General features: G+C 44.9%; 1 protein-coding gene across 8 annotated transcripts in view; it reads right to left on the reverse strand.

Annotated features, from left to right (window-relative positions):
• The window catches only part of AGAP1 (ArfGAP with GTPase domain, ankyrin repeat and PH domain 1), a 308,125-nt gene that overhangs the window by 113,307 nt on the left and 179,332 nt on the right, over positions 1–15,486 (reverse strand). For all 8 annotated transcript variants that reach the window (XM_014261324.2, XM_005532757.3, XM_005532756.3 and 5 more), the window contains one exon: positions 9,267–9,371. In XM_014261324.2, the coding sequence (XP_014116799.1) occupies positions 9,267–9,371 (105 nt within the window). The remainder of the gene's footprint in view (positions 1–9,266; positions 9,372–15,486) is intronic.

Raw genomic sequence — 15,486 nt, forward strand, 5'->3', positions numbered from 1 at the left:
CGAGGCTTCAGAAGCGCAATGGAGGGTTTGATCAGATTAGAACAGATGAGGGTCTTGCTGTCATCTGGAATATGCTGTGTTAAAGAGAAGACAGCAAGCTGGATTTTGATATGCAAATGGTACAGGGATAACTCCCCGAGATGTTAGTTGTAGAAAATGCTGATCCGAGAAAAAAGGGGAAAAAAACCCTTTAACAAGGCATGAGGGTAATTCAAAGCCAAGTACTTTTAAACAGCACTTAACAAGTCCCTAGAGCCCACTCAACAGTGGGCCACCCCAGACGTGCCATCTTCTGCCCCTCAACAGCTTGAAAAAGTAGTAATTGCGAATCCATTTGCATTTTTCTTCTCAACTTGCCCACGTTCATCATTCAGCAAGGCAGGGGAGAAAAAAATAATAAAAAAAAATAAAATTAAAGCCAGCAGCAAAGCAGAGGGACCCCTCCCCAAACATGTGGCACAGAGGAGACGCGGGCGCCCCGATCCCCCACACCCTCCGCCGTCGCTTGTTTTTTACATTTCGCTCCTAATTATGTTGCATCTATTGCCATACACTTAATTAGCTGCATTAATGTGATTTCTTTTCACATAGTCAAGCAATTAAGAGCTATGATTGAGTTTCATTCAATTAGCCTCAACAAACATGCTAATTGATGTCCCAGATGCAAATGAGGTGCAGTGAGAGAAACCTGCTAGCAATTGAGAGTTGTGGCGGGGGGACCGGAGCTCGCAGCTCGCTGCCAGCAGCACGGCTTAACACGGCTCCCCCTCCTCCCAGGGCAGGGGGGACACCAGCCATTAGTGCCTCCGTTGTCCCAAAGAGATCCCTACAGGAATCACAGGATTGAATCCAATCGGCGCCGTCTCCGGTTCCGGCAGCTGGAACGTTCTGCCGATCCCGGGATCCGAGGGCTACCCGAGGTCTCCAGCCCCGAGCTGCTGAGACACCAGGCAGGTGATGGCCTGCAGTCAGCACTCACTGGCAGCTCCATCTTAGTCAGAGCGGGGCGACGCTGTCTCCACATCCATCAATCCATAATCCCCCAAAACGCGCTCCCCACGTCGATTCTCATCCCTTTTCGACCCCGGGTTACCGCTCAGCTACGGCGCCACCCAAGTGTTAATTTGACTACTCAAGGCCATTGACCATTATCTACAGGACTAAATAAACTGTTAAAATATCAGGGGAAAATCAGAAAAGCTGCATTGACTGAAGATGACACCAAACATTACTTGACAGCCCCACAAAATGAATCGCCTTGAGTAAGAAAGGAACGATGCGCCAAGACACAATAATGTAAAGTAAAATTACTTTAGTTCTGCTCTTAATACAGCAGCTCTGTTTACAACAGCAGAAATTAATTTAACCAATTAACTGAGCAGAAGCCTTTCAGACATGCAAATTGAGCAAATGGGTATGATCGTGTTTTCTAAACAGGCCTACCAAAAAGAGACACCGCTGTTTTGGGGGCCTCTTTGGATTCTGAACACCAGCAGTTGTTAAATTTACAGCTGTGCATCACTATGATGGTCCTCAAAGCTGGAGAAGTCACAAGCTGAACCCAGGCTACATGCTGGCTTCACCTTGATGCCTATGTCCAAGCTGGCCCTGAGCACTTCCAGGGATCCAGTGGCAGCCACAGCTTCTCTGGGCAACCAGGGCCTTCCCACCCTCCCAGGGAAAAATTCCTTCCCAATATCCAATCTGCATCCACCTTCCTTCAGCTTAAAGCCATTACCCCTTGACCTATGCATGGCTGTGCTCTAGAGCCATCCTTAAGCCAGAGATATGGCTCAGATTATCAAAAACAGAAATATAAAAAACATTCTGGAGTTTGAGGGTTTTCAAATAACACAAGAGTGGTGAATAGGGAGAAAGCCCTTCACTGGGGTTGTAGTTTTATATCGGGCAAAGGGGTTTCCAAGTCCACACTAAAACCACTCACCTCGGGATAAGCCATGTGTCACAACACTAAAATGTAAGAAAATATCTGCTCCTTCCTTGAGGTCTCCCCATGTTTCTTCCATCTGTCCCACTGCCACACTTTTCCAAGGCACCACATATGAAATGAGAGACTCTCTGAGAGCAGTGACTTTCCAAGGCTATAATGGTACACAGATATGGATATCACACCTTCTTCTTTTTCAGCTATTCCAATCTCTCCAAAGCCTGCTTTTCCATCGCTAGGAACAGGTCCAGGCTTGGAATCCTCCCCAGATCTGTGCCTGGTTTCCACTGAGAGATGATGAGCTTCTAACCTATCCCTGGAACTGTCCAGGGCCAGGTTGGATGGGGCTGTGAACAGTCTGGGATAGTGGAAGATGTCCCTGCTCATGGCAAGGAGGTGGAACAAGATGAATTTCAAGGTCCTTTCCAACCCAAACCATTCTGGGATTCTGTAAAAAACACCTTCATTTTGTGGCAGTTTCCCCCCACTGCTCAATCGGACGTAACACTCCTAAGGCTCCACTTACTGAGCTTGAAATAGTGTTTCCTGATCTGAGGCATAATAAAAATTATTATGGAAAAGGAAGTTTATGGTTGCACCTCTGGATGACATTTTAAAGACCGTGTGCAGCGTATTTTTTGAAAGACAATTCCAATTTTGTGAGCTGACCTACTGGACCCACAAAACCTATTGTTCACCCTCAGCAACAACCAAATCCTCTTCCCCCCAAACCAAGAGCAGCCCGGGAAATTGGATGGAGCCCTGACTTTTGTGCCTCTCTGTGGCAGTCAGACATTTTTATTGCAAAATGCCGTCTGGAAAAGATGCAAAACAAAATTGCTAAACTGCAAAAAGAATAAAAGGGTGGGGGTAGAAGAAGAAAAAAAAAAACAAAAAACAAAAGGCCCCCTTCCCTTTGCTTATTGAGTTCAAAGGCATAACATGCAGCACCCTGCAGCAAATGGGAAGCTACACTAATTTTAAAGCCATAAAACGCTATAAAGTGCCCTGCGGGGCAGGACTACACTGGAGCTAGTTGCACCTAAATAAGCCATGGTTCATTTACTTCGCAGCTTAGCCTAATGTAATCATCAGCAGATTCCTAGCCTAGAGTTGTAACAGGCATGGAGCCGCTGCCGCCGAGGCGACACTCCCAGCCATGGAGGGGCCGCCGCCACATCGCTGTTGATTAGAAAATTTTTCAGTTTTGACAAGCCCTTAATGAACATAAATCGCTCCTTGATTGGTTTCCGTGTGGGGCCACAGGCACACCTAAGAAGAAACAACAATGAGGAAAAAAAAAGTCTCCCCAACTCCTCGCCCTCACTGCTTTTCCCAGGAAGAGCCTGAGCTGTGGACGGACCGTGGGGATATGAGCCACGGTGGAATATATCCATCAAATGGTCCTGGGGAATTAGCTGTCCCCATTAGCTTCTCACATATAAACACTGCCATGATATCATTCAGCTTCATAATACATAGTTAATCCTAAGGAAAGCCATGAAATGGTAATTTCTGAGGAGCACAGAAGAGCAGGAACCTGTTCTGGAAAACACTGATCACCCTAAAGTGCTCTGTCCTGACAAAAGGAAGGTCATCATGAATCCGTTTGGTTGGGAATTCACACTGGGAATCAAGAACATTAAATTTCAGTAATAAAAAGCACTGGCTTTATCTACACAGTGGAGTTAATCGGCTCCATCGGTGTTGCAGGAGCAGGGGAGGAAGTCAGGGTAAGACTTGGAACACAACAGCAACAAAATGTTGGTCCTTTTGTAAATGGAACCCTTATTTGCATAAAATTTTAAGAAAACTCTTCCCTTTGCACTTCACTTCTCATTCAGCCTTTGTAATGAGAGCTGCTGTAAAAGACAAACCAGAGTTTTATCATCCTGAGTAATTTATGAAGCATTTATACCCACAGCAGTTAGCTCGGCTGGACAGGAAGCTCTAATTTTATAAACCCCCCTGATTAATTAATAGCTTGGCTTTTGCCTTTTAAATTGCAACTCATTCTGATCATCAGAATTTTCCTTGACTTTCTGAAGAAGGAGCAGACAGATACGACACTGGAATGTGTGTTTGCTCCAGCCTGTGCAGCTCTGCCAAAGCTCAGTTGTGTCTGCCACACTACTGAGTGTCAACTCCCTCGAGGGCACAGAGGCCTGGACAGATCCTTGTGGCTCCCTTCACACTCAGGATATTTATTCTGTGTTTCTGTGATCTTCAGTTTTATATTTTTCTCCCAAACTTCACTCTATTACATCTTTCAGATTAAGAAAATAAAGAAGTATTCCAGGAAGCTCAAAAGTGACTGAGTGATCTGTACAGCTACAGGACTTTATAAAAATCAGAAATTACTATATCATATTGAACTGTTCCCATAATTCATTTTTTTCTATCCTAACCGATGTTTTAGGCATGCTAGTGGATGAAATAATAACTACAATAAAAGCTTCAGATTTATCCTCATCCATACTCAAATAAAAACAGGATTTGTTTTGATCACTGCTCTCTCAGGAGGGAGAGCTACATCACACGTGAAAAGTGACACAGAATCTCAGAATGGTTTGGGCTGGAACAGACCTTAAAGCCCATCCTGTTCCACCCCTGCCATGGACAGGGGCCTTCCACTATCCCAGGTTGCTCCAAACCCTCTCCAGCCCGGCCTTTTGTCAGTCCAAGTCTCTATTTACCAAAGGCTGCTTTGAGGATTAGTTGTTGATAGGAAATGCCAGTTAAAAGGCCCTTCAGAGCCAGCCAATATCCAGCTTTACATTCCTTCAGAGCAAAAATGAGGGGGCCAATGGACATACACAATGGTATTTTAGAAATATATGAGCATGAATATTTCTATTAAAGCAACACAAACAACACACTCCAGAGCTATTGAGCTGCCTGAGGTAACACAACCCTGGAAATAAAGCTGAGCTGCAGCTGTGGCTGTGGGGTATATTCCCAACGGGAAGGGGAGCGCGGTTCCCTCGGCTGGAGCAGCAGCAGGCTCTGGTTGCTGACTGCCCACACAGGACACCACACTGCTCTCAAGGGTGAGGGGAGATGGGATCCTGTGTTTGCAAGCAGGCTTTCTGCTTCCAAATAGTTCAGGAAAATCACAAGAGCTGGTAACAAAAATTTTAACTGCAGCTCTGAGAGAAACACTGGGACCTGAGTTGTGCATGGAGCCACAACACTTCCAGATACCAACACAGAGAACATTCTCAAGAGCCTCCTGCTTCTCACCATCTGCTTTTTCTGGAGGAACACGCCAAGCAGAGAAAGCTCATATGACACCTCAAGCCTTCAGGAATTTTATGGTGTTTGTAGGGTCTTCCCAGAGAATATGCCCATACAATGTACTTCTGAAGCTCTTGTGCCAAGTTTAGCTCAGTGTTGGATCTGACTCCTTACCAGGATGAAATGTTGCCATTTTTAAAAAGAAAAACCATCCAATATATTTGAGGATAAAACAACACTGCTAACGTTCACGTGGGCTGCTCACCCACAGCCAGCACTATATTTAAGGGACAATTTGGAACTGTGGCTACCATGAGATGAATTGAGCAAACCAGGTGAACCCACATCTCCCTCACGGAGATAAAAGGCAGATATCCCCCTCCCAATCACATTTAGAAGCCCCAGGTCATCACACTGGAGCAGTGAAGATGAAGGTTAAAGGCTGCAGCAAGCAAACACCAACCTTGCTGTGTAACACATGGGGCTTGTGTACCAGATGTGTTCTAGATGGGCATCGCACCCTCCTTCTCACGTATTTGAGAAGCTCTTCCTCCCCCATAGGTGCCCCAGCACTGTGCTTTTATTTGAAATCAAACCTAGACCAAGCTAAACATAAAAGAGGAAAACTTCCCTTACCAGAAGAGAGCTGTTTTCAGCCTTTCCCCCCCGCCCTTTTCTTCTTTTCACAAATGAGGCGCAGCAATGGTGAAGATACAAGAGCAGAGAATGGACATCCACAGCTAAAGCTTTGTCATGCGCTGACCTGTGGCTCGCTGGCAACCCGGTGGCAGGCAGCCAGTGGTGAGCCAGCACCAGCTATTCATCAGGAGAAGGCTCAGATAAAGCAGTGCTGCCCAGCAGGTATCCCAGCGAATGCATTCCGGGAGCCCCTGCGCGGGGCATCCTGCCATTAAAAAGCCAGGAGATGCCTCAGCAAATTCCCCCGGGGCCCTTTGGGGAGGCTGACACGGAATTTGCAGGCCAGAATTTTAGTGATCCACTCCACACCTCTGCTCCAGAAGCCCAAGATGAATAGGGAGCTCTGGTGAACTTTGAAGCCTGCGGGTCAAAGTTCTCTCTCATTATCCCCAACCATTTTCTATCGGCGGAGCTCCTCGGCATCCCAAGGGATGGGAAGGTTTGAGGCTCTTGAAAAAGCCTGACATGACCAAGTCAGGAAACAGTAGGGTGCTTATGTACATATGTTTTTCTTCCCCCGTTTTCCTCTCCCCTCACTTTCTTGAAAAGAAAGAAATGAGAGGGATTTCTCTATTGTGTCAAACACCAAGCTGGTGGCACCAGGAGTCGCTGATGTAGCTGGCACAATGCGGTGCTCATTTCAGCACGCTGCCCTGCCAAACAGGCCTGACCCTCCCAGGGACACCTCCTCTGCAAGGAAGGGCCTCACTGGATTTTTCCCTCCCCACCCCAAAACCTTTCATTCTGTAGGCAATGTTTTCAAGGAGGATGTCAGGGCTGGATTTTGCAGTACCTGTTTTCTATGTTAAACCCACTGCTTCGTGCCTGAGCCGCCACCGAACGCATCTGGCAGAGACAACTGATCCAACTTGTGGCAAACCTCGAGCAATATTGAACACAGTGCTCACTAACAACCACTAAACAGTGTAATTGCTCCTTCCAACACAAGATCTTTCCCTCTGACTCAAACCACAGGCTGGACAGACCAAATCATCTCCTAAATTTCCTTCTTCTGCCACCACTAGAGGCCAGCTGCCCACTTTTCACTGCAATTAAAAATTCACTCCAGAATTAAAAGGGCAACATTCTGATTAGCTAAAATGACCTAGACATTTGAAACAATCTAAATCTGGTAAAAGCCAGGCTTTACACAAGTTTACAAAACTGATTTTAGATGGCTAACAAAAGCTCTTCACTGCTGATTAATGGGAAAGTTGGTAGGAATAAGGCACTGATTTTTCAAAACAATGTAAGAAATTATCCCAGACAGCAATGCAAGCACAGCATTAAAAATCATCACTTTGGCTTAGCTGTGGAAAAAAAAGGAACAAAAAATTACTAATAAACAAAACCAGCAAAACCAAAACATGGTATTCTGTTTGGGGGAAGAACTTCTCAGCTGGAAATCCCCAAAAAGAAATTGTCCCATTCCTGCCAAGGAAGTTTAGTACAAAGTGTACTGGGAGTGTGACTGACTGGAAATATCTGTGGTTCCCTCACGAACCCCTCCGATCCACGCAAGGAGGAAACAGAGACACCCAGCCCAGCACCTTCTTCTTGGGGTGGGGGGGCACAGTGGGGGACAGAGGGAAACAATTACAGGCTGGTAATTACTTCTTCTTTAAATGGATTCTCTCTAATCTCCGATGGATTTACCTCTAATCTCAAAGTAATTACGTGTAACCTCAATGGATTCTTACTCTGGGGGCGAAGCTGCAGCTCCGGGGGAGCCTGAGGAGGAGGAGAAGTTTCTCCATTGTCTGCCAGAGCAATGAAAACCTCACACGTGCACGGCCCTGCCAGGAACAATAGAACATTTTCCAGCAGCCAGGAAGGGACCAGGGCACACACAAGAGCCTCCTCCTTGCTTGATGACCAGCACAATCTAAGGCAGACTCAAGTGGCAGCTCCATGGGGGAACGCAGTATCTGTGCTCCCCTTCTGGGAGCAATACCAATACACAGATTTGGGTATTTCAGGGCTGCTTCACGGCAGAATTAGTCAAATTTAGAGGCACTAAAAGTGACCAAATTGGGCAGAAAGATGTGAACCACATCACACAAAGGAGCAGTGAAAACCCTGCTCCAGAACACGGGGGCTGAGGGACAAGGTTTCTGATGGGAAGCAGCAATGCCTTGAAGCTACTTGTCATCTAATTTACCACATAATTTTTAAGAGACATGGACATCACATCAGAAACCAGAGCAAAGCATCATTATGGCAGGACCTGAGACTATAAAATCTTATGTCAAGGCAGAGAAAAAGTGCTAATATTCCACAGACAGGGAACAGCAAGCGGGGCCAGACATGGATGTGGCACTTGGAGGTGTGGTTTAGTGCTGGGCTATAGCTGGGCTTGATGATCTTAGAATGCTTTCCAGCCTTAATGATTCTAGGGTTCCATCTCCTCAGACACCACCCCATTTAAGCAGAAGCTTCCTGCCAGTTCCAGGTGCAGGTCTATAAACCCCAGAATTTATAGAAAATGCATCAAAACCTTGATTTTCACTCCTTAATGTGAAAGTGCCTAGGAGCTCCAGATGCCACTAACAGGTTTAGAAACAATTGGCCCTAAAAATATTACAAGTGGCAACCCTCTGGTTTGCATACATGGGATGATGATAAAATACAAGATCAGATATTATATAAAGCCATATATATATATAGATAGATAAACAGATATTTCTATATATTTATATATCTCATCTTTATCTCATCTATATCTATATCTCATATATAAATATATCTGTATGTATAGATATATACATACCCTTGAGTTATTTATTTAACCTTGGTGAGAATCACACCATGATTTCTGGGGTGGGCTACTCCTGAGTGGGATCTCTGTGCTCCTTCCACCCCCAAATCCACAATAGGAATCGTGCCACACACTCTCAGGGGCAGACAGCATCCTTGGGACAGGGATAGATGCCTCAACATAGAAAAGTTGTATGGAACATATTTTAATGGCTAAGCCATTTCCAGAAAGCTGCTCAAAATTACTCCTGAATAAACCACAAGCCCTGCACACTGACAAAGACCTCTCCACACTCTTTACTACCTCTAGGAAATTTTTTCTTGTAAAATGCTTGTTTCTTAACCCTGGGATCAACAACAAATCCATAAAAGATATTAGCAGGAAAAAAAAAGCCTTAAACAGTTCCAGCAGCCTCTTGGGATGCAAGGAAGCCCCAGCCCCTGTGGATTCAGAGGACTGGAGTGCACTCAGACTTGCAGCAGGGAGTTTTGTTTCAGGTGATGATTCTTTGAGAGGGATGGGAATGAAGAGAGAGAAAGAAGCTCCCCCACCACAGTGGTCTCACCAAAGGCACACTTGGCACTGCTTTGCAGGGCTGAGCGTTCCAGAGCAGGGAGTACTCACGTGCAGGCTGGGATGGTAGGTCAGCACGCCGTTGTCACACAGTGTCACGTATTTCTTCTTCCACTCCTTGTTCAGGGACTTGCCACTCCGCTTTAGCAGCATCCCCTGGTTGGGGGAGAGAGAGAGAAGGTCAAACCTTTTTTCTTCTGAAAACTTCTGCCCTCCAGACAACACCCAACAGCCCAAGACACAGAGAGAAAGAAGTGTTATTGCCAGCATTTTGAGAGAGGCTTTCTCCTGCAAGTTAAGCTCCTCATTCTGCCTCTCCCACAATCCACATTCCCTCCACTGGCTTTGTCAAATGGGTAGAAAATCCTTTTTCATTGAATTCCACACCTCAGGAAAGCACATTTTAGTGTGACCCACATGGATTCCTATCTGATGAAGACACACCATGCTCTGCATTTCCTTGCCCTCTAAAACAAATTATGAGCCCCTGGTTGAGGGAGGGTCCTGCTTGTGTGGCCTCCCTCCAGCCTGCTCCTGGTGCTTCCTTGCCCACAGAAGAGCACACATCTGTGTTCTCATTCCCTCTGCACAAAGGTCACACCACCATGGAAGCCACTCTTGGCTACTGATTCCAGCAAAAGAAACCCCAATCCCAGGCAAGAGTAGCAAAACAAAACCAGAGCAAATACAAAGTGTTTCAAGTAAATCCTGGAAAATTTAATGACAGAGATGTGACTGGAGAGGAAAGGAGCTGGGCCAAGTGAATCACCTTTCCACCATATTCAGTCAGGGATGAATGCCAACAATCACAGAATCCCAGAATGGTTTGGGTTGAAGGGACATTAAAATGCACCCAGTTCCAAGCCCCTGCCATGGGCAGGGACACCTTCCACTGTCCCAGGTTACTCCAAGCCCTGTCCAACCTGTCCTGGAACACTGCCAGGGATGGGGCAGCCACAGCTTCTCATCAACAGCAAAGATTAAAAGTCATCATTGTGTTCCAACAGACAAACAGACAGGAACTGCTACCTGTTCTCAGCTGCAAAACAGAATTTCACTTTGAAAAATAAAATACCACAAGCTGTAGAACACTCAAGGCAATAAATGAAGAATGCACTTCCTTAGGAAATTTTAATTTCCAAACCCCAGCCAGTAGGCAGTTCCTAATGGATCCAGACAATATTATGGCTGTGCAAAGCCTTACTGGAATGTCCAGTGGAGATCCTATGGATAGTACCTACCACAGGGACACACTGGTGTCACAGATCAAGCTCTGATCAAAGTGGACACGCGTCCATTTCAATAAATGACAACCAGGAATCCACCCCACACAAACTTCAGCTCCCTAACCCCTGTAAAACAAGTTCTTCCCTTCTCACTGTACAAGGCAATTAAATAAAGGGAAAACAGAACATAGAAAGATGTCCTACCAAGCACAGTGCTTCCAACTCCTATGGAGTTGTTCTTGTTAAAAGTGGTTTAAACCTTGAAAGTAAGTTCCACTGTTTATTTTCCCATTAAACCTGCAGCTTTATGAAGTGACCCTATCCCAAAGCCAGGAGGGGACATGGGTCAGCTCTAGTCAAGTAGAAATCCTGCTCCTGGCCGCACAGCTGGAACAGAACTTCAGAGGAGAACCTTTCCCAAATCCAACCCCCTCCACGGATGGGACCGTGAAGAAAAGCTCATGCTGGACACCTGAATAGCACAGTCATCCAAACTCCCAACTTTCTGCCTGTCTGGGGGTCACATGTCTGTATTTTTTTGTGCTGCTCCTTGCTAGAACTCAAACTTTTTCAAGGAGAATGGGGCTTCTGAAACGCCTCCTCACAAAAGCTCCTGCTCATCCCAATTACCGCCTGCCAGCGCTTGGAGACGTTGTTTTCTTCTATTAAAAAATGAAAGCTTATTTCTGCCTTTGACTCTCCTGTTTGTCTATAGGAGGTGATCTGTCTCTTCACCTTTCCCATCTTTCATACCTCACCTGCAGCACAGCACTGGAGTTTAGGGGGACCCAATTCTAGTTAGTGCTGTGCCGTGGGGATCAAAAATTACTGTTTCCTTGCGCTGGTTTGTTCTTCAGACCTTCTAATGGGGAAAAAGCAGTAAGGATCACAATGGTGATTTTTTTTTTCCCTCTGCTTTTTTTTTTTTTTTTTTTTCAGCTTTTGCTGGCTTCAAAACCAGTAAAATGTATATATTTCATAACCTTTTAACTGCCCCTTTGCTATACAGAAAACATGTCATTACTTACATAATTTTCAATTCATGCCAATTATAATCTCAATAAATAGTAAAAGTCTACCGTGGTCATGATTTTTACTACTTACTTCTGTTACTATCTAAGTATGAATTATGACATTCTAGTTTTGGATCTAAATAAAGAAAATTATTCAAAATGAGGTTTTACCATGTTTTTAAAGCAGAACTCTGTGCTTTGATGTAAAAAAACCAAACAAAAACCAACCTGCCCAGCTCAGAACTGAATACAGATGATGGACCTATTTCTGCCTAACTAACAAACCTGACTTCCCAATCCATTTTCTTCAGGCATTCCTTCAGCAAACAGAATCATTTTCACATTATGTGATAATTAAAAGTATCTTGAAGTACCTGGAGAGCAAACTGCTCTGAATACAAGGAGCTAACTTAAAGTGCTATAAAGCAAAGCAGCCCATACAAACCACAGTTTTTATTCCCAAGGCCACCACTTTGTAGTAATTTTATACAATGGTCTGAAGAAATGGTCTTAGAATCAGAGTTTAGATCAGTTATAAATGCACTTTAATGTTAGCTACACTTAAGAATAATAAATGGCCAACAAATGACAGGAAATGTTACTTAAAAGAAAATAAAAAATAGAGGCCCTTGCTTCAGTCCCATTATGGCTACATTGGGGTCACATCAGATGCTGTGCCAGGGAAATGAGATCCAGGGGTTCCCACTGACCCCTGGTACCTGCAAGGCAATTCAGAGGCAGCTTGGGCACATCCCCAGTCACTGCCAAACAGGTCCCCATGTACACACAGCACACTGGAAAAATCCCATTGAGTCCCCAAGCTATGGAGTAAGCAACTAAGACAATCTTCTATTCCAAATACCATTTTTCTTAGTGTAAACAATCCCTGTCTCAAATCCCTGTCAAAAAATGGGCAATGCTATTTTCCTGAATTTGTATGAAACCTTTAATTTCTTACAGGCCTCCATGGGTAGTTGGGTGCAGCTGACCCAAAGCCTGCAGACTCAACAGTAAGAATTTAACACCTCTGATTTCCACACAAACCGAGAAGAACTTCACACCTCAAAATGCCTTTTTTTTTTTTACCACCTTCCCTCCAAAACTGCAACTCTGTGTTGTTTATGGGAGGAATGGTGAGTGCTCCAGCTTGTGGTTTTAAGGAGTTGGAGAAAAAAGGCTCCAAGTGGAGTGCACGGAGCTCAGTCCCTGGGTTTTGCTGGAGGATCCACGGAGCGAACGGAGCCGGCTCTCCGTTAGTAATGTGTGTGCTACGTCTACTCCCAGGAGGTCATTGCAAGCCAAAAGCAATGTTAAGTGTACAAGCTTTAAATAACTTACAAAGTTAATGTAATGAATGCAAGTGTGATCTGAAATCCATCACTCAGTGGCTTGCTGTAGCCTCAAGCTGTGATAAAACACCACTCATAAATTTATATTAAAACTCTGTTCGATAGCAATTATTTACCAACAAAGATTTATTGATTGCATTTGCTGTTAGGGACTGGGGCCCTAACTGAGTCAATCAGCTTAGGCTGCTGAGCTCCAGGGCACCTGGGGAAGTTACAGACTGCCAGCAGGCTCTGCAATCCCAACATTACCGTGGGAGCAGGAGCAGCTAATGAAAAGCCGCCAGCCTCGGATTGATTGGAGCTAAGGTGGAAAAAAACCAACACAGGCAGCACCAGTCAAGGGAGCAGGGCATGTAATACAGCCAGTTCATCTGAATACACTGCAACCAGCAAAATCTGCCTGCTCCACGTGCCTTCCATGAGCTTCCCTGCTTTAAATAACAACTCAGTGGCAAAACAACAATCAATCTGTTCTATAGAAATATCTTAAGTTTTAAATAGCAAATTATCTGCATTTCAAAAAATGACCCCTTGAAGATGCTAATGGTGCATTGAAGATGCTGGCAGGTGAGAAGCCTTAAAAATGGTCTTTGAAGTCAGCAGAGCCAAGATTGGACCTTATGGAAAAGGAAATATGGTACCTACAAGGCAGGGGTTAGAATCAGATGAACTTCCTGGATCCTATCCAACCCAAACCATTCCATGATTCCACTTTGGTTTCTATTTTCTTTCAGAAATTTACCCCACTGCCAAGGCTGAGGCGTGAACCTCTGCCAGCCTTTTGTTTCTTCCCCTCCCTAATTTTTAGCTGACCCCATATTGTTTCCCTGATGCTGTTCTGACAGAATGAAACAGGTTATCTCACACTTCATCATTAACAACATGAATTCCTAATTTTCCACCCAGCTCTGTAGTTCCCACAGCCATGATTAGCAGCTAGCACTGCTAGGAATTTTCTACAGCTCCTGTACATCCTGTTCAGAAAAAAAACCCAGCAACTCTTGGTTATGAAAAACCTCCTCCTTCAAACTCCAAAGGCAGCCACTCAGGATCTCAAACTAATTGTTACATACAAATTCTGGTCAATAAAACACCCACTTCCTGTAAATTTATTAACCTGGATAACAAATGCTGGTGAAATCCCCAAGATTCAATGGCCAGCCAACTCTGCACAGCCTGTCCAACAGCACTGGGACCACCTGATAATAAACAAGAGATTAATTCTTCAGTTTTTGCTGAAGTTTTTGCTTCCACAAGATTTAGTTGTTAACAGGTTTCTGGTGTTTAAGTCCATTCCAGCATATGGCAGACACCAGCTCAGTTTTACCTCCAAACAATACCTGCAGGCCAAAGGAAGTCGCTGGTAATGATGGAATCATTGATCCATAGTCAGAGAATCCCAGAATGGTTTGGGTTGGAAGGGACCCTAAAGCTCACCTCATTCCATCCCCTATCATGGGCAGGGACACTTTCCACTAGCCCAGGTTGTTCCCTCTAAACCTAGAATCCTCTAGGGAATAAACTTCTGAAGATTGACAGTGTAGTTTGAATCCTTCCATAAAAATGTAACTTGTTTTCTCAATTCCCCAGACTTTTTTTCCCCAGGAATTTAAGGGAATGCTGCTTCGTCTTCTGGTCAATGAGACACGAAGCTGTTTTTAAGTCTTAACACCTGGAGACCTGTGGCAAATTTCCCTCTCCTTTTGATAGCTGAAGGGTGCTTATAAAAAAGAGGGAGAGGGACCTTGGATAAGGACCTGGAGGGACAGGACAAGGGGAATGGATTCCCACTGCTGGAGGGAAATTGGAATAGATGGGAAATTGGGAAGGAATTGCTCCCTGGGAGGGTGGGCAGGCCCTGGCACAGCTGTGGCTGCCCCATGATCCCTGAAGTGTCCCAGGCCAGGTTGGATGGGGCTTGGAGCAGCCTGGGATAGTGGGAGGTGTCACTGCCCCTGGTAGGGGGTGGGATGAAATGAAGTTTAAGGCCCCTTCCAGCCCAAATAATTTTGGGATTCTATGACCTCTTATAGTAGCAAAGCACAACTGGGGACTAACTGGGAACCACAAAACAAACAAAAAAAAGGGCTACAAGAGCCTGGAGTGGCTCTGAAGAGTTCTGAGAACAGGAGAGCTCAAACCTTCTCCAAGTTCAGTATCTAACAATAACATTGCAATAAAAAACCCCTAAAACTCTGTATGTTCTTACCACAGTTGTGCACATGGAAAACCACTCCCACCTCCCTTAAAAACTGGCACAGCAGCAGCAGCAGAGTTTTGCTACAAAGATGCTCCCACATTGCAGAAACCATTCAAATCTATGTTCTGTGCCTTTAGGAGAAAACAAAATCAGAACATTGCACCCAATTCTCTTCTAACATTTCCCAAACACGAGGCAGTGACTGTGCAGCAGGTAATTACTCCATGAATGGTTACCTAATGCTGGGGCTGATCAGCCACGATTTCCATTTGAAGACAAAGAACAGAGAGGATCTAACACCTGACTTGAGGAGTAGAAGATAATGGCTTTGCTTAAACTTGAAGGACAATCAACCTGCAACTCATTATTTGCCAAGCTCTCTGCACACAAGCTACGAAAGAAAATTAGAAAGATGTACTGAAAAAAAAAAAGCCAGTGCTGATTAAGCAAGTCTTACAGTTCATCACAGCACCAGCAATGAAG

Source organism: Pseudopodoces humilis, chromosome 8 (genome assembly GCF_049639895.1).
Source record: "Pseudopodoces humilis isolate 2021_Gansu_Grassland_sample_001 chromosome 8, ASM4963989v1, whole genome shotgun sequence".
Lineage (NCBI taxonomy): Eukaryota > Metazoa > Chordata > Aves > Passeriformes > Paridae > Pseudopodoces > Pseudopodoces humilis.